Source organism: Canis lupus, chromosome 8 (genome assembly GCF_048164855.1).
Source record: "Canis lupus baileyi chromosome 8, mCanLup2.hap1, whole genome shotgun sequence".
Taxonomy (NCBI): domain Eukaryota; kingdom Metazoa; phylum Chordata; class Mammalia; order Carnivora; family Canidae; genus Canis; species Canis lupus.
The window spans coordinates 70,539,389-70,557,296 of record NC_132845.1 but is presented as its reverse complement, the minus strand read 5'-3'; the positions used below and the strand labels follow the sequence as shown (position 1 = coordinate 70,557,296).

The 17,908-nt window shown below is 49.7% G+C and overlaps 1 protein-coding gene across 5 annotated transcripts; it reads left to right on the top strand.

The window, feature by feature from the left end:
• Positions 1 to 252: 252 nt before the first annotated feature.
• On the top strand, positions 253 to 12,463 carry RHBDD2 (rhomboid domain containing 2). 5 transcript variants are annotated; one of them, XM_072837418.1, is made up of 6 exons: positions 342 to 542; positions 2,084 to 2,209; positions 2,316 to 2,474; positions 2,546 to 2,953; positions 8,844 to 8,994; positions 11,524 to 12,463. In XM_072837418.1, exons 4-6 carry the CDS (start codon positions 2,791 to 2,793, stop codon positions 11,876 to 11,878), a joined length of 669 nt encoding a protein of 222 aa, XP_072693519.1. In that variant the 5' UTR covers positions 342 to 542; positions 2,084 to 2,209; positions 2,316 to 2,474; positions 2,546 to 2,790; the 3' UTR covers positions 11,879 to 12,463. The 5 variants fall into 5 exon arrangements, with proteins under 5 accessions (XP_072693517.1, XP_072693521.1, XP_072693518.1 ...); XM_072837419.1 differs by lacking the exon at positions 2,316 to 2,474 and having other exon boundaries at positions 334 to 542; XM_072837416.1 differs by lacking the exons at positions 2,084 to 2,209; positions 2,316 to 2,474 and having other exon boundaries at positions 253 to 542.
• Positions 12,464 to 17,908: the final 5,445 nt, after the last annotated feature.

The following is a 17,908-nucleotide window of genomic DNA, read 5'->3' as shown; positions in this document are numbered from 1 at the left end:
CGTGTGTGTGCGTGTGTGTGAAAGGGCTCTGTAAACCGCAAGACACAATAATCATTCGCTATCTGGAGCGGAGATGAAATCCAAACCCGCGCAACGCAAGCGGTGCGAGCGCGGCACCTGTGCGCGGTCCTAGCGTTGCACGCCAGAGGGCGCTGCTCCGACTCCCCGCTGCCCGCGCGCGAAGGGGGCGGGGGGGGAGGCTGGCCGGCGCGACCGGATTGGGCAGCTCGGCGCAGGGCGGGGCCTCGAGGAGGCGGGGCTTCCGGCAGCCTCCGCCGCTGTTGCCAAGGGAGACAGCCGCAGGGAAGCGGAAGGAGCCGAGGGCCGGCCGGCGCCGAGGCGGGGCGCGGGAGCGATGGCGGCCATGGCTGCCTCGGAGCCCGCGTGTCGGAGCTGGTCCTTGTGTCCCGAGGTGCCATCCGCCACCTTCTTCACCGCGCTGCTCTCTCTGCTGGTGTCCGGGCCCCGCCTGTTCCTGCTGCAGCCGCCCCTGGCGCCCTCGGGGCTCTCGCTGCGGTCCGAGGCCCTGCGCAACTGGCAAGGTGAGCAGGGGCGGGGCCGGGCCGCGGGGCCAGCCCTCTTCCTCCCACCTCGCCTGGGCCTGGGCTCGGGCCTCGCGTCCAGCCGCTCGGCGCGGAGGACCACCCCCGGCCCTGCGTCTTTGTCGGTCCGGAGCCCATCTTCGTCATCACTGTAGTCCTTCCCTACCCGCCTCCGTCCCTTTCCCGGCGCCACCTGGCCGCATCCATGCGCTAGCAAACCGTCTTCGTTCGCCCGAGCCCGCTCCCCGGGAGGATCCTTCCTCCCGTGTCCCCGCCGAGTACACACCGACGTCAGCTGGAGGGCCTAACCACCACTCCCCACTGGGAAAAAAAATGTTTCTGCCTCATGCAACACTTGAGCATCATCTGTGGCCACCCATAGAAGCGACCTGGCCTCTTTGGGGTTTAGAATTTCCTCTACTTCCTCGTGTGCATCTTAACCCTGACTCCGATTCCCAACTCCCGGGGGGAGGAGGCATCTTATGCCTTGGGAAAGGTGTTTGTGTAATCTAGGTGAGAAATTTTGCAGATCCGTTGTACAAACATCTGCTTATGAGAGACATTTCTAATCTCTTGTCTCTCTTCCCCCTTCTTTTCTGGGGAGGAAAATGGGAAAACTGGATAGCTTTTGTTGTTTTGCAAAGCACCCCTCAAGGAGCGTTAATCTCTATCCCATGACGTGGGCTTTATTATCCTCCATTATTTAGGTGTAACAGGCTTAATGTGGGGGAGTCGCAGAGCTATCAAGTCATGCAATTGAGACAGCAACAGGTTTCTCAATTGTGTGATGTTTTGGAACTGGAGCCTTGGGGGTGTCTAATACCCAAACCCTATAGAGTTGCTTCTAGAATCTTCACATTTATCCTGGGAATTTCAGTTTGTACTTGGAACAGTTTCAACAAATAATCAAGTATTCTTGAGATGATGCCGCCTTACAGAGATGGCCTGAGGTATATGGTTCATAGCCTGCCTCCCTGCTCAAATGGAAAAAAACTATTCCCCCCACCCTAGATACGTAGAGCACATCCTCGATAGACAAATGCAAAATGTCAGCATCAGGTTGAACTCCCCTTTTTTCCCATTTAGTTCACAGCTTCTCTGGATGTGGGGCTCATGGGCATGTGAATATTTGACACATAAGAGACCTTTAAAGGCCTCAGACATGATCCTGCTACTTGACAATGAAGAAAAAACTGAAGCTGGCAGGCCCATGACTGGACTGAACTCAGCCAGCCTGGATGTGGCAGAGCCAAGATTCCACTCCTTCGACCCCAGGGTTCACTATTACTGCCACTTCACCAGCCCCCTCCTTCATTTTAATGTTTTGGCAGGGACATGAGAATACATAAGAGATAACTGCTTTTAGAAAAATAGGAGTGAGGTTCTTTGCTCTGTTGTTGCGCATAAAGCATCGCTCTACCCCTAATATTGTATAAACACTCTCAAGGAAGACTTCTGAATTCTCTATATTATTAGTGATAGTTTTATAATCTTTGTAGGTGCAAAATAATTCATGGTCCCTTTTCTCTTCCTCTGAACAGCCACTATGGAAGGAGAGGTCAGGATTACAGCCGAGGAGACTGGCACACAGAGTGTTAAGTGACACCCATTCAGTCCACCCTGAAGCTGTTACAATTAATTAACCCTCAAACTGCCCGGTGAGATAGGTCAGTATTCAAACCTAAAAAAAAGGGATCATAAAGCACATTACAGATTCGATCATCTCATGCTAAAAAGTGTTTTGTTTTGTTTTGTTTTTTTCCCACATGGAAGCTTGTCACAGACTTGCTCCAGGTCTGGGAAAGAGCAAAGATTGGATGTTCACACCTCTACTTTGAGTCTTGGGTCCTTCAGGGTTGCCTCCCACTGCCTATTGTGGCTCGTGGCTGATTCTCACTGGCACTTGACAGCCAGCTACTCCCCCTTCCTGAGGTGGGTTGTAACCTGGCTTTCTGTCCTTAGAGCCACCAACTGCCAAGCCTCTAACCCTGCTCCCTCTGCAGTTTACAGGCTGGTGACGTACATCTTTGTCTATGAGAATCCAATATCCCTGCTCTGCGGTGCTATCATCATCTGGCGCTTTGCTGGCAATTTCGAGAGAACCGTGGGCACCGTCCGCCACTGCTTCTTCACCGTGATCTTCGCCATCTTCTCTGCTATCATCTTCCTATCATTTGAAGCTGTGTCATCACTGTCAAAGCTAGGGGAGGTGGAGGATGCCAGAGGTTTCACCCCAGTGGCTTTCGCCATGCTGGGAGTCAACTCTGTCCGCTCTCGGATGAGGAGGGCCCTGGTCTTTGGCATGGTTGTACCCTCAATGCTGGTGCCGTGGCTCTTGCTGTGCGCCTCCTGGCTCATTCCCCAGACCTCCTTCCTCAGTAATGTCTGTGGACTTGGAATTGGGCTAGCATGTATCCTTCCTAGAAAGGAACTGTAGGGTGGTGACAGGCGGAAGAGTGAACCAAGTCGGAGGGCCTGGGGTGGGGTCCTAGATAGAGCCATGGCCTCATATGTAAGTAATCTAGATTCTAGTGTCAGCTTTGAAAACCATGTGGTCTTGGATGGGTCACTTCCCTTCTCTAGTCCAGAATATCCCCATCTGGAAAATATCAACATAGTAGCTATCTCCTCATGCCAGCTTAGCACTGCCAGTTTGAAATATTCTGATTTGGGTTTTTTTTTCCCTTGTAAACTGAGGCATAAACCTACATTTGGCTAATTCTGATAAGAGGTTTCACCAGAAGAATCTGAAATACCCATGAGCTAGAGATGTTCCATGAAAGGAATAGGAAACAGGTTTGTTTGGTTTTGGTTTCATTTGGTTTAGTCTTTTTGTCAGAAAAAAACTTTTTTAAGGATGGGCTCTTATGGGTCGCTAAAAACTTAGGATAACCCTCACGTCCCTTGTATAAATATTGTGGCAATGGCTGGGATGGGGAGATTCTAAAATATAATGTGGGTTACTTTATTTTAATTATTAAAAAAAAATTTTTTTTAATTTATCTCTGTGCCCAACATGAGGCTTGTACTCACAAACCCAAGATCAAGAGTAGCATGCTCTACCGAATGAACCAGCCAGGCGCCCCAATGTGGGTTAGTTTTTTTAAGTATCAACATTGGTAGTGTTGGAGGTTGCATAAGGTACATTCCTAAAATCTCTTTCCATCTGTAATTCTGTGAGCTATTAGGTAGGTAGTATGCAAATATGCATTGATTGCATCGTTCATCTTATTTTAAAATTTTAATTTTGCTAATTTTGAACCTTTTTTTCTAATATGAAAATCTAAAGCTATGAACTCCCCTCTATGCACTACTTTAGCTGCATCCTACACATTTTGATGTTGTGTTTTCATTTTCAATTAGTCAAAAGTATTTTCTAATTTTCCTTGGGATTTATTCTCTGATCCAAGAGTTATTTACAAATGAGTTTCTTAATTTCTAAATTTTTGGTGGTTTTTCAGATTTCTTTTTGTTGATGATTTCTAATTTCATGTGGTCAGAGAACATTCTTTTAAAGATTATAGTCCTTTTAATTTGTTTTCTGGCCCAGCATTTGATAGATCTTGGTGAATGTTCTAGTGTACTTATTAAAAAGAATGAGCATTCTGCAGTTGATGGGTATAGTGTTCAGTGTATGTCAATTAGGTCAAGGTGTTGATGTTGTCCTAGATTTCTGTGCAGTTACACTTGTTCTATCAATTACTGAAAAGGGACTATTGAAATCTCCAACTAAAATTGTAGATTTGTCTATTTTTTCATTTCAATTCTTGTCAGTTTTTGCTTCAAGTATTTTGAAGCTCTATTACTGGATGCATCCACATTTAGGATTGTTATGTCATTTTAATGAAGTCACCTTATATCATTGTGAAATGGACCATTTTAATCTTTTGTAATATTCTTTGTTCTAAAGTTTTTGTTGCCTGATATTACTGTATAGTCATTCCTGCTTTCTTTCTTAAAATTAGGATTACATGGTATATATTTTTCTATCTTTATATTTTTAACATGTTTGTGTCCTTATATTTAAAACACATTTATTGTAGATAGTATATAGTTGGTTCTCCGTTATAACCATCTCTGCCTTTTAAGTGGCATGTTTAGCTCATATGCATTTATTTTTATTTTTATTTTTTTTTAAAGAATCAACAGGGCTCTTTTCTTTTTTTTTTTCTTTTTTTTTTATTTATTTATGATAGTCACAGAGAGAGAGAGAGAGGCAGAGAGACAGGCAGAGGGAGAAGCAGGCTCCATGCACCGGGAGCCCGATGTGGGATTCGATCCCGGGTCTCCAGGATCGCGCCCTGGGCCAAAGGCAGGCGCTAAACCGCTGCGCCACCCAGGGATCCCGCTCATATGCATTTAGTATAATTATTGATATAGTTGAGGTTAAGTCTGCCTGCTTCTCTGTTTCCTCTTTGTCCCAGATGTTCTTCGTTCCCTTTTTCCTCTTTTCCTGACTTCAATTGAGTACTTCAGTATTTTTTAAAGATTTATTTATTTATTTGAGGTGGGGAGGGACAGAATGAAAGGGAGACCACACGACGCTTGATCTCACAATCTGAGCTAAAACCAAGAGTCAGATGTTTAACCGACTGAGCTACCCAGGCGCCTCTTGAGTATTTCATTTTTTAAAGATAGGCTTTTATGTGTTTGCTCTATTTGCTGTTAACTATACCTCTTTGTCTTATTTTTTAGTGGTTGCTCTAGAGTTTACAATATACATTTTTAGTTTATCGTAGACTACTTTTGAATAATATACCACTTAGTATAGGTCTGTGATTGGTAGGTAGTATGCAAATATGCATTGATTGCATAGTTCGTTTAGTATATTGCATAGAGTTTAGTATATAATTTAAGAATCTTACAGAAGTGTATTTCTGTTTTTCTTCTTCCCATCCTTTGTATTATGGTCCTACATTTTATTTGTGCTGCTGTCATACGTGTTATAAACCTCACAATACATTACTGTTACTTTTGTTTTAAACAGTCAATGATCTATTTCTTAATTTAAAAAAGCAATATTTATCCACATATTTACCATTTCTAATTCTCTTCATTCTTTTTTTCTTTTTTAAGATTTTATTTATTTATTTGAGAGAGAGCAAGAAAGTGAGAGAGAACATAAGCAGGGAGAGGGGCAGAGGGAGAAGCAGACTCCCCATTGATCAGGGAGCCCAACACAGGGCTAAATCCCAGAACCCTGAGATCATGACCTGAGCCGAAGGCAGTCACTTAACCAACTGAGCCACCGAGGCATCTCTCTGATTCTCTTCATTCTTTTGTATGGATTCAGGTTTCCATCTGGTATCATATTCCTCTTGCCTGAAGAACCTCCCTTAACATTTCTTTTTTTAATTATTTATTTATTTATTTTTTAAGATTTATTTATTTATTCAGAGAGAGAGAGAGAGAAAGGCAGAGACACAGGCAGAGGGAGAAGCAGGCTCCATGCAGGAAGCCTGACGTGGGACTCGATCCTGGGTCTCCAGGATCACACCCCAGGCTGCAGGAGGCGCCAAACTGCTGCGCCACCGGGGCTGCCCTCCCTTAACATTTCTTGTACAGTAGGTACATGGGTGACAAATTCTCTTGGCTTTTAATTCTCTGAAAATGCCTTTATTTCACTAAATACAGAATGCTGGCCTTTCTGATCTTTCACTTTTAAAGATATCATTGCATTACTTCTGGTTGGTATTGTTTTCTCCGGAGAAATCAGTAACCATTTTTATTGTTTTCCATATATAACTTGTTTTTCTCTGGCTCCTTTTACAGTTCTTTATTGTTGGTTTTGAGCTATTTAATTATGATGTGCCTTTGTGGTGATTTTCTTTGAGTTGACCTTGCTTAGAGTTGATCATTGGATCTTGGATCTGTGAGTTTAGAGTTTTTATCAAGTCTAGAAAAGTTAGCATCACTCAGTCTCCACATATTTTTTTCTATCCAATTTTCTCCTCTCCCTCTAGGGTACCTATTACACATATGTTAGACTACTTAGTATTGCTCAGTGGGTCCCTGAGGCTCCATATATTTTCTGATTGTTTAGTTTTTTTCCACTCCATTTCAGTTTAGATAGCTTCTGTTGCATTGCTTTTAAGTTCAGTGATCTCTTTTTCTTCAATACGAACTGGGCTGTGAAACCCATACACTTAGTTTTTTATTTCTCATGTTGTATATTTCAGCTCAGGAGGTTCTTTTTTTTTTTTTTTTTTTTTTTCTTGTAGTTTTCGTTTCTGTATTGGGATTCTTTATCTGTTCCTTCATTGTGTTTGTGTTTTCCTTTAAATCCTTCTTATACTTATGGTAGCTATTTTAAAATTTTTTATGGTAGCTGTTTTAGTATATATGCTGTTGAAGCAAGCACTATAGTAGCTGTTTTAAAATACTTGTCTGTGAATACCATCTTCTCTTTCATTTCTGGATCTGTTTTTAACTGATTTTCCCGCTTAGTATGGACCTGTTTTCTTCTTCACATGTCTTGTAAAATTTTAGTTTACACTAGATACTGCAAATGCTGCGTTATTGAGGGCTGGGTTGGCTGGGTTTTTTTTGTTGTTGTTGTTGTTTTCTTTTAACAAGTGTTGATTTTTTTGTGTGATAGGCAGTTCATTTACTTGTCAAGGCATTACCTTTTTGGAGGTCTCCTCTGAATGCCCTGAGTGTTCAGTGAGGTCTCCACCCTGTCTAGTTAGAACTCGAGCATGGCCCTGCCCTGTGTAGGCTCCAGGAGTTGTTAGACTTACAGATCTCTGATAGTTACTATTCCCTCAGTAGCTTAGTAGCTGCTCTTTGCCAGGCATGAGTAGTCTCAGCCTGATTGTATGCACATGAGTAGTCAATTAAAGACTCGGAGAACCCCAGGTACATTTCTGGAGTCCTTCCCTAACCAGCTCCCACCTCTCCATTACTCTGACCTGCAAATCTCACGCATTTTTTTCCTCTCTCTGTGTTTTCTCTGTCTCGCCAGCTCAGCAAAACATTTCATACTCCACTTGGATTCCCTTTTCAATGTTGTAGTTTGGCAAGTGCCTCCGGGCCAAAAGCCAGCTCTATCTTAAGGCTCACTTCATTTGTTTCCCTTGTCTTAGGTATCACAGCCTGGCAGACAGTGTTTGCTATCCAAAGTCTGAAGACAGTTGTGTAAAATATTGTGTCCTGGCTTACATTTATCTACAGTGGAAGGGCTAGTCTGGTAACTATGACTTTGTCAAAGTCAGAAGCAGACAGATTGTTAAGGTCATTCTGAAGGCATCAGCTGGGACAACTTTTCACTTCCTCACAGCATTCGTTATCATTAGAAATCAGTCTTTGGAAATAATACTGCCCTTCCTGAGAGAATACAGAAACATGCAGGGGTATTTTGGGTTATTACAGTGAGTAGGTGCTACTGCCACTTGGTGGCAGGTGGCTGAAGATGCCAGATGTCCTATAATGAGTGGAACAGCCTAGCCCAGCAAAGAATTTTCTTGCTCAAATTGGCAGTAGAATTCCAGTGAAGAACCTCAAGGAACAGTTCCCTGTGCTTTCTTGCAGCCTTCTCTCCACCACCACCTTCTTCCAGCTGCTGCTCACAATTTAGGGTTCCATGTGCACATCACTTCCTTGGGAAAGCCTTCTTGATCTCTCTTCACTAGGTTAGGGTCCCCAGCCTGGTCTTCCAGAGATAAGCTTTTGCTTATCACCAGTTGTTTTACTTATTCGTTGTCTGGCATTCATTCCTTAGTTCCTGGTGTATAACAAGGGATCAATAAGTATTTGTTGAACGGACGGATAGATGGATGGATGGATGGACAGACAAAAGCTGAATCTTTATGGCTGCCTAGGCAGTAGTGGGTTGACACAGGTCAGATGATCAGCGTGCCATCAAATCACTTAGTGGGGGAAGTGCTGCCAAAGAGGCACACATGAAGCTCACTTGGTCGCATTGAGGCATAATGCCTTCTGTTTGGGGACAAACAGACAAGATGTCAGTCCCTCCAGAGGATATCGAGACAGCCTCCTGCCTCCCCCACTGCAGAGACAGAAGCATGTGCTGGTGTGACAGATTGTAGGAGTTAGGGGCCTCAGGATGGACAGGTTAGCATGGGGCAAGTGAGGTGTCACCTACCCTCAAGGGCTGGGCCCTGTTCCCTCCAAAGTGCAGGGGCTAGGAACCCAACCCTTGGCTCTGCCTGAGCTTCAGCTTATGGTAGAATGAGTGCTAATTCCCCTGTAGAATAAATGCGGGACCCTCTATTCCACGGGGAAGTGTTCGGCCCTCCTGCTTTGAGCTGCCTCCAATTTTACTTAATATGCCAACCTCAGATGGCCTCACCTACTGCTATTCCCTCGACCTCTCAGAGCGAGTAGCACTGAAGCTCGACCAGAAGTTCCCCTTCAGCCTGATGAGGAGGATTTCAGTGTTCAAGTACATCTCAGGCTCTTCCGCGGAAAGAAGAGCAGCCCACGGCCGGAAGTAAGTCACAGAACTCCTAATGCTTATTCTTGAAGCAGTTTCAGGGCCCGTAGACAGTGTGATTGGTCCAGTATGGTGGGAAAAAGGAATCGGGTGTGGATGGTCCTGACCACAGAGGTTCCATGCACAAATGTCTTCCGAGCAATCTAGAGTCTGCCCGGCAGTGGTGTCTAAAGTAAGGACTGAGCCAAAATGGGAAAGGGAAGGCCCCTGAGTGACTTGGGACAAACCATGGGAGGAGGTGGCCCTGTAGATGTCACTGGACCTCGGCACTAAGAACCACCCGGCACGGGTCCCCCTGGGCTTGGGCGTGCACCACTGGTAAGAAGCAGACAGTCCACACAACTGACAAGGTGGCTTGGATGTGAAACAGCCCAGGACCTGAGGGGTAGAGCTTTCTCGGCTGCCCAGCAAGAGTCAGGTAAGTTTTCAGGTCTTCCAGTCCAGGTTCACCTTCCATGGAAGGCGGTAGGCAAGTCTCATGTAGCCTCACTCCATCCTATCAGAGAGGAGGACAGGAGTCTTTCTAGGTAACACAGAGGCAGGGGGCCCTGGGTAGAACTAGGGACTCTTCTTCCAGGTCCTTTTCGCCCCCTTTCTACTCTTCCCCACCGTGGCCTCTTGTGTCCTTCCCTGGGCACATCCATGCCAAGACTTCACCACTTAGGAGATTTTCTCTCCTTCATTGGTCCTCCTAGAAGAAAGGACTCACGTGAAGTTCAGGTGCTTTGCCAGTGGCCCTTTCCTACCTCCAGCTATGGAATCAGTTCTGTGCTCCATGCTGGCCTGGATGCAGGGTTTCAGTTGAATTGGAAGCTGCTGTTTGTATTTATTTCAGGAGGCAGCTGCCCCCAGCCTTCACCGGCTCAGGACCCTTTGACCACATCTTAGGTCTCCTTTGACATTGGGGTGAGGGTGTTGGAAGGGTGCTGGGAAAAACAGAAATGGACACTCATCCAGTTTCATGCAAACAATATGTGGGAGACTTGAACTTTTTAGTTAGGTGTCTTGTGACTTTTAGGCTTTTAATTGTTCTCATAGACTCAACAGGGGCTTAAGGGATCCTGGGGTACAAACTTGCACCTTGTGAATGAGCCCCTTCTTGGACAGCTGGGGGTGGTCACCTGGCCTCAACTTACACCTCCCTCCAGGCTGGGGTCTCATCTCCCAGGCAGCCCCTGACAAGAAAGTTCTTCCACACTGAACGGCAGCTGCCTTGCTGTAACTGGGGACACTTGGTGCCAGGGCTGATTCCGTTTCACCATGACAGATCTGGGTCAGGGAGATGGCGACCCTTCAGGTCCTTCCATGTTCCTCACATGGCGTGGTATATGATCCCTCATTATCTTGGCATGCTTTGGCCTCCCAGAACAGAACATGATGTTTCAGCTGGCCTGACAACGGGGCACAGGCATTACAACACATATGTTTGTTTTGGCAGTTACACAGTGGTCTGGATGCTTCGGCCTCCCAGAAGCTCTTAATGAGCTTCTCATAGTCCAGATCCTCTACATTTTTAAGAATCACAGAAGAAGTGAGATACTAATGTTAAGTGCTTTGTTTTTTACTTAAGCAGCTGATTTAGTGGGGTTTTTTCTTTTTTTAAGATTTATTTATTTGAGAGAAAGAGACAGGGAGAGAATATGAGGGGCAGGACAGGGAGAGAGAATCTCCAGCAGACTCCCCACTGAGTGCAGAGCCCAACATGGAGCTCAATCTCAGCTCTGAGGTCACGACCTGAACCAAAACCAAGAGTCAGACGCTCAACTGACCGAGCCCTCCAGGTGCCCCCTTAAGCTGCTGATTTATAAAGTCAGGTTTTACTTGAAACGTGTATGGATTTGGCCCAGTTGCCTGACACAAACATCAGTGGTATTGGCGGCCATTCTCCATATCTGAAACTCTGCACAAAAGTTCAGAGGATAAAACCCTCAGGCTGTGTCCATTTGTGATCCCAGCCACACGTGTCCATGGTGGTATTTCACCTCCACACGGGCAGCTCCACACATCCGGCTTGTCAGTTCCTGTTGGTCGGCACCCTGAACTATGAGTCTTTGTCCCCAGAACCACAGGTGGAAAACCTCACAACAGACAAGGCCCAGCCCCAAGCCCCATGTCACCCCCTTCAAGCCCTCCCTCCCACAGAAGTTGGTCCCTTCCCTTTGGGTAGAATGACAGAGCCGGCCACGGACACAGTCACAGCTTCCATCGGGTCCCATCTCCATCTGAGTGGCAGACTGCTACAAGTGGTTACACCCCAGGTGGCCTTAGTCACAGACCCCATGGCTCTTCGTCCTACAGGCTTACTGCAGGCCTGTGAGTGGGCCCTTCCCTCTCGGAGCATGTTTTCTGTCGGGTTAAGCTTAACCTCTCTCCTCACTTGGTGCTTAGAGATAGTTACAGAAAATGTCCAAAGCAGGTTGTCCTGCAAAGTGGTACGGTGACCCCAAGCTTTCCTCATGTCCAGTGACGGCTAGGGGCCTGGGCATTACCAGCTGAATGACCATTTTCTCTCTTGTTCTGTTCCAGGCTGAACCCTGTGCCCGGCTCCTACCCCACACAGAGTGGCCACCCTCACCTGTCCCCGAACCACCCTGTCGCCCAGATGCAGCACACCAGCGGCCAGAAACTAGCCTCCTGGCCAGCTTGTGCTCCTGGGCACATGCCAAGCCTGCCTCCATACCAGCCCGCCTCCGGCCTGTGTTACGTACAGAACCACTTTGGCACAACCCCTAACTCTGGTGTCTACCCAGCTTCCGCGGGTGCCTCCCTCGGGGTCCAGCCTCCCGCCCCCCTCAACTGCCCCGGCACAGTGTATTCTGGGGCCCTGGCCACCCCAGTGGCTGCAGGCTCCAAGGAGTGCTCAAGGGTCCTGATACCCTGATGGAGAATTTCTAGGGAAGTTATCTCACATCTTGGCTTTCTGAAGAAGGTCCTCTCTGAGCTAAGATTTTTCTTGACAGATTATTTATCGAACACCTCTATGTGCCAGGCTCTATGTCAAGTATTTTGATAGAGATCCCTATTTCCATCCCGTCAACCCCCATCACATCTTTGTGAAGTGCAGTTTACTGTCCCTGGTTTACAGACACAGAGGGCAAGCCGCTCTGTGGTGACATTAAGTCATGTAGTTCTGTCTTGGCTTAGCCAGACTTCTTGGCTCAGGCTCAGGGCTGTGCCACCTGCTACCCTGCATCCCGGAGAAGGGCCCACCAGTGGCTGCCAGGAGATTGTTCTAGCCTGGCCTTCCCTTCCCGTCTCTGTGTGTGGTGCCTTGGTTCTGGTGTCCGTGTGTTTGTGTCTGTTTTTCGGGAGCTCTCGGCCTGTGTAATGTCGCTTCCCTATGGTGACCCTCCTCACCCGGCCTTCTGCTGGAGAAGGGTGATGTGGGCCACTGTGAACTGCAGCAGCATGCTGGTGGATCCATAGCGTGGATTACCTTTGTATAAAGAAACAGCCTCCAACCTGACCATGGTGTGTGGTGTCTTTGTGGCCTGGCCGGGGCAGCGACGGTGGGGTGCAATGGCGATGAGTAGATCAGGCTGAACCAGGCAGAGGACCTCTACCCAGTGGAGATCTGACACGGGGCCAGGGGGTGCTGAGTGGCAAAGGTGCTGGAATAGCTGAAGGGGGAAATGGGATGTTTGGACAACCCTGGGATGGGCAACAGCAGGGTGCCGCTGCTACCCCTAGAGAGCACTCCAAGCTGGGAGCACACGAGGAGGCTTCCTGGCACAACCTCATCCCAGGGGTGACGTGGGCACTGTCAGTACTGGCATCCGAAGCTAGAGGTGCTGAGAAGAGGGCTGGCCCCTCTGCCACTTGTCTGATCTACCTTGGGGGCTTCCCATGGACCAGATCATCCAGAACCCACTGGCAAGCGAGCCCAAGAAACAGTCTGCAGGGTCAGCCCCTCCGATGCAGGTCAGGATGAGGATGGGGATGTACCTGAGCCCGCAGGTGCCAGTCGGGCCTGAGAACCATGGTTTCTTTTCTTTTTTTTTTTTTTTTTTTAGAACCATGGTTTCTGATCAGCCAGCCCTTGGCTGGAGCTCCCTGAAGTAGTCAAGAACATGCCAACTGGCACGTGTTTTCACAGACCTTACAATGTGTGATCATCATTTATTCCAGGAGCTGGATGGCCGACTCTGGGCTGGTTTTCAACAGGTCCTGGGTATCAGAGGTGGATGAGACACCAGAAGCACCAGCCCAGTAGGGGCCGGGCAGTGACTGGCACATGCCTGGGTGGCCTGCCCTGGGTGAGGGGCAGATAGTGAAGCAGGATTCTCTGACCAAGGAATTGGGTGCCCCAACAGCAGCTGAGACAACTGTCTAGTCCCAGCGAGTCTGGCAGAGCCTGGCAGGGCCTCTTTCTCTGGGCACGGGTCCCACAGTGTCACTCGGTGAGTACAGGCTGCTGTGTGTCTCTTCAACGTTTTCCCAGTCCCAGGCCTGTATCCAGAAGCGGATGAGAGGACCACCTGCTCCCCTCATGACAGGGTCACATCCCCTGTGTCTAGCCTTCCTGCGTGGACTGGCTGGCTGGCTGTCACTAGGGAGGCCATGGGCTGTGAGCACAGTCAGGCTGAGGGTCCCATCATGGCTGGGAGGGGCCTCAGAGGTCATTCAGTGCAACCATCTCCACCCCTGCTTTTTTCTTGTGGGGTTCCAGGGAGGCAATGGCTCTGCATCCATAGCTGCTCTGATGCTGGTGCCTCCAAGTCCGCACGCGTTCCCTGGAACTTTCCTTGGTCTGGCTGCAGTGCACAATTAGCAGCCTAGAGCCAAGGCAGAGGAAGGTGTTTCCCCTACAATAAACGATAAGCATGATCAATTTTCAGGGCCTAGGGGAGTATCCCAAGCCCCTGCCCCATGTACCTGTTGAATCTGCCATCAGTGCACCCAGTGTCCACGAACACAGCATGTGCTGAGAGGCTCGGACTGGGACTGAGACTCAAATGAAGGTGAGCCCCGCAGAGTGCATGGGGCTGGTGCTCAATAAATATTTGCTGAATGGATAAATAAGCAGGTGATCCCTACCCTTGGGCAGCTCTGAGGTGGGAGGGATGGCCAAACACAGTCTTGAAATTCAACAGTCTTCAGGCTCTCGTTGGAGGCCCCCAGACCCAGTCTGGAGAGCTGGCAACCAGTTGGATGCCAAGCACACACCCTCCCTTGGAGAGAGAGGGAAGGAATGAGGCACGAACCATGACTCTTAGGAGAAAGCAGTGTAGTTTAAGGGAGAGTCATTATTCCCGGCTCCCTGGAGACCTCTCTCCTATGCCCAGACAACGCAGGGCTCACTCCTGCCGAAGGTTCCAGACTTGTCCAGTTTCCCCACTTGGCCAGCAGGGGGCAGCCTCTACGTCCCCAGGGGCAAGCTGCACTCTGGAGGCTGGGGATCTGGGAGGGAAAGGCTGGCTCCTGTCCTGTGAGGGAATCAGGTCTGCAGATAACACAGGAGATTGTGTGAGGCGCACTTACCCCACCCTGTGAGGCTTCCTTCCCTCCCACACCTGTTCCTTCGTTCTTTTACTGTTCCTGAACCTGAGAGCAACCATTGAGTTCCTGGCCTATGCTAGGCTCTGGGGACCCCAAGGGTGGAAAAGAACAAGTTCAGCCTCTGATGCACTCACTCAGACTTGGTTAAGGGACACATGCTTTACAGAGATGGCGTGAGAGATGGGAGCCCATCTAGAGGAGTCAGAGAAGACCCTCCTGGAAGAAGAGGGTAACCAGGCAAGGGCGAGAATCAGGTGGACAGAGGGTGACAGCCTCAGCAAAGACCAGAAGGTGAGGGTGCAGTAACCAGGTGGGGAAACATGTGAGTATAGATGCTGGGAGGGCAGAGAGAGAGAGATGGTTGCAGGAGCCCGAGTTGGATGTGCTGAGAGCTGGCCTGAGGCCCCAGCAGTGGGGCTGGACAGGCAGAAAGAGCTGAGAATGGAGGGCAAGCTTCTGGTTTCCCACCTGTAGCCCGGTTCTCCTGACCTGCCTGAGGGGGGCCTCCTCACTCTCAGGGAGTGGGGTGGCGGGGCAGGGTGCCTGGAGTAGGGCTGGAAGCAGGACGATCCTGTAGGATGAGGTTCCCCTGAGCTGGAATGTGGGGGCAGGGGAGATCAGGGAGCTGGGCTCTGAGTCAGAAGCTGGACCTTAGGCTGCTGAGACCCACAGGGGCACCTCCCCTGGCCTCCCCCCAGGATGCAATCTGAGTCTGATACATTAGTCCACACCTGGACAACTGCCAGCAGCAGGAGCAGTGCCCCAACCTGGACCTGGAGCTTGGCTCCTCAGGGACCACCGTGCCAGAAAAGATCTCCAAAGGCTTGCCTGCTGAGCCCTGCCCTTGAGCCAAGGAGTTACTGGCACTCCTTCTCCTGGAGGCCTAGCTACAGTCCTGCCAAGGGTCAGTGGCCAGGTGAGCTGCCACTAGAGGTGGCACCAGGACAGAGTTTCCCAATGCACAGGGCAGCTGGAATCACAAAGCCCTACCCGCACAGACACACACCCTACACAGGCATGTGTAAGCACAGACACATTTTGATCTCACATATCTGGGCTCTCACCCACACTGATTCAACTTGAAACAGGTAGGTTTGCAAAATGCACACATATCTATATGTATTGATACCCGTATGTGCACAAGCTGGTCTGTGCCCAAGCACACACTGTATATACAGGCACATATAATGTTGCTTCCCAGGTGGGGACCAGCTAGCCACCCCCCTTCCCCCTGCACCCTCCCTAATCTGATCCTAGGCTACCTGCCCAATCTTCTCTCCCACCACCCTCCCGCCTTTCCCCCATGCACCATGCTAATGGCACTGTGTGAATTGACCAGACAGCTGGGAGGAAGCATCTGAAAATGAGCAGAATCTTCAGAAACAGGCATGGCCTTTTGCAGCTTGTGATGAGCAGGGCAATAGGAAAGTCCTCTGGGCCCAAACCTCCCTTCCCATCGCACACTGCCTGGAGTTCTACCCTCAGAGGCCCATTCCTGTGAATGTGGCTCACAGTCCATCATTGAGGGTGCGCTGGAAAAGACCATGAGTCCAGTGCTCACACGGCACTCGGAAGTGTGAGGCCCAGAGAGGGGAGCTTATTTGGCTAAGGACACACAATGAATCTGTGACGGGACCAGCATAGAGCCCAGGTCCCCTGACTCTTGTCTTTGCTCCACCGTTCTGGTGTCTGGGTGGAGGAGTGGGCTGGTGGACAGTTGGGAGGACAGGCAGGGACTCTCATGTGGCCCAGCTGAGCCTGATTGAGTGGGTTGACTCCAGGAGCCCAAGCACAGAGACCGGTGCCCTGGTGCTCATGGGGCATCCTGAGCCCTCTTCCATCAGGCTTTTGTGTGGAGGGGGGTGGCATTGGTGTGTGGGAGCACTCCAAACCCTTCCAGGATGGTTGGGAACTCCAGGGAGGGACCCCTGCTCCCATCAGGCTGGGCCAGGCCCTGGAGCCAGGACACACCTGGATGTACCTGGTCCAAACTGCAGCCTGGGATCTCCCTGGGGAGCAGCGAGCAGAGAGGGCCCTGCCTCCCTCCCCTTGCAGGGGACCAGTCCGGCCTCCACTCCAGTTCCCGGGGAGAGATTTCAGCAGAGGCCATAAGGGCACAGGGAAAATGTTCTCTCTCCCAGACCCTAGCCCTGTCCTTTGCCCCAGGCAGGGCCACATCCCTTATACCCTCGACAGAGCCCAGGCCACACCCAGGAAGAAGCACATCAGGGTGAGGAGGGGCGCCAGCGACAGCCCCACCACAGCACCTGCCCTTGGAGCCTCAGCAACCTACCCACAGCTGCCAGGGCCAGCCAGGGTCCCCTCCCCAGGGGCCACCCTCTCAGCCCCCACCTATCTGTGTAGCCTCTAGGCCCAGCTGCCATCATCCCCAACACCTAGCACTCCTCAGTCAGTGTTGTGGATTGAACCATGTTCCCCAAAATGATACGTTGAAGTCCTAACCCCGGTTCCTGTGAATGTGATCTTTTTAAAAAGATTTTATTTTATTATTATTTTTAAAGATTGTATTTATTCATGAGAAACAGAGAGGCAGAGACACAGGCAGAGGGAGAAGCAGGCTCCCTGCAGGGCACCTGATGCAGGACTTGATCCCGGGACTTTGGGATCACACCCTGAGCCACCCAGGTGGCCCTGAACATGATCTTATTTGGAAATAAGGTCCTTGCAGATGTCATCCAGTTAAGACGAGGTCATACCAGAGTAGGGTGGATCCTAAATCCAACAACTGGCATCCTTGTAAGAGGGCCATGTAGAGACCCAGGGACACAGAGACCCAGGGAGAGGGCAGCCATGTGATGACAGGCAGAGACTGGGGGATGAGTCTACAAGCCAAGGAACAGCAAGGATTGCTGGGGGTCACCAGAAGCTGAGAAAAGGTAAGGGAAGGATTCCCTTCTAGAACCTTCAGAGGAAGTACAGCCCCGTCAAATGCCTCCATTTGGGACTTCTGGCCTTCAGAATGGTAAGAGAAAAAATGTTGTTGGAAGACACCCAGTTGTGATTTGTCACAGCAGCCCCTGGAGACAATACAGGCAGGCTCGGCTCCCCAGATGCCTGCCCTCAGCACATCACCATCCTACTCAGAACCTCCGGGAGCCCCCCCCACCAAAGGCTGCGAGGAGAACCCAGTGGCAATCTCTACCGACACTCCAGGCCCCCACTGCACGCCACCCCTCACCACCTCCCTGCTTGGCTCCTCAGCATGCTGCACTTATCTGATTGGGAGGGCAAGGAGAAGGAGAAGTGGAATTTTGACTTTGGGTGGCTGGTGTCCTCTGGACGGAGGAGGGCTGGAAGAGGGTGATGATGCACAGGCAGGGGCGCAGAGAGGGGTTTGCACCATTTAGGGCAGTTTGGCAGTGCGGTTCCCCAGGGGTGTGCAGGTAGAGGT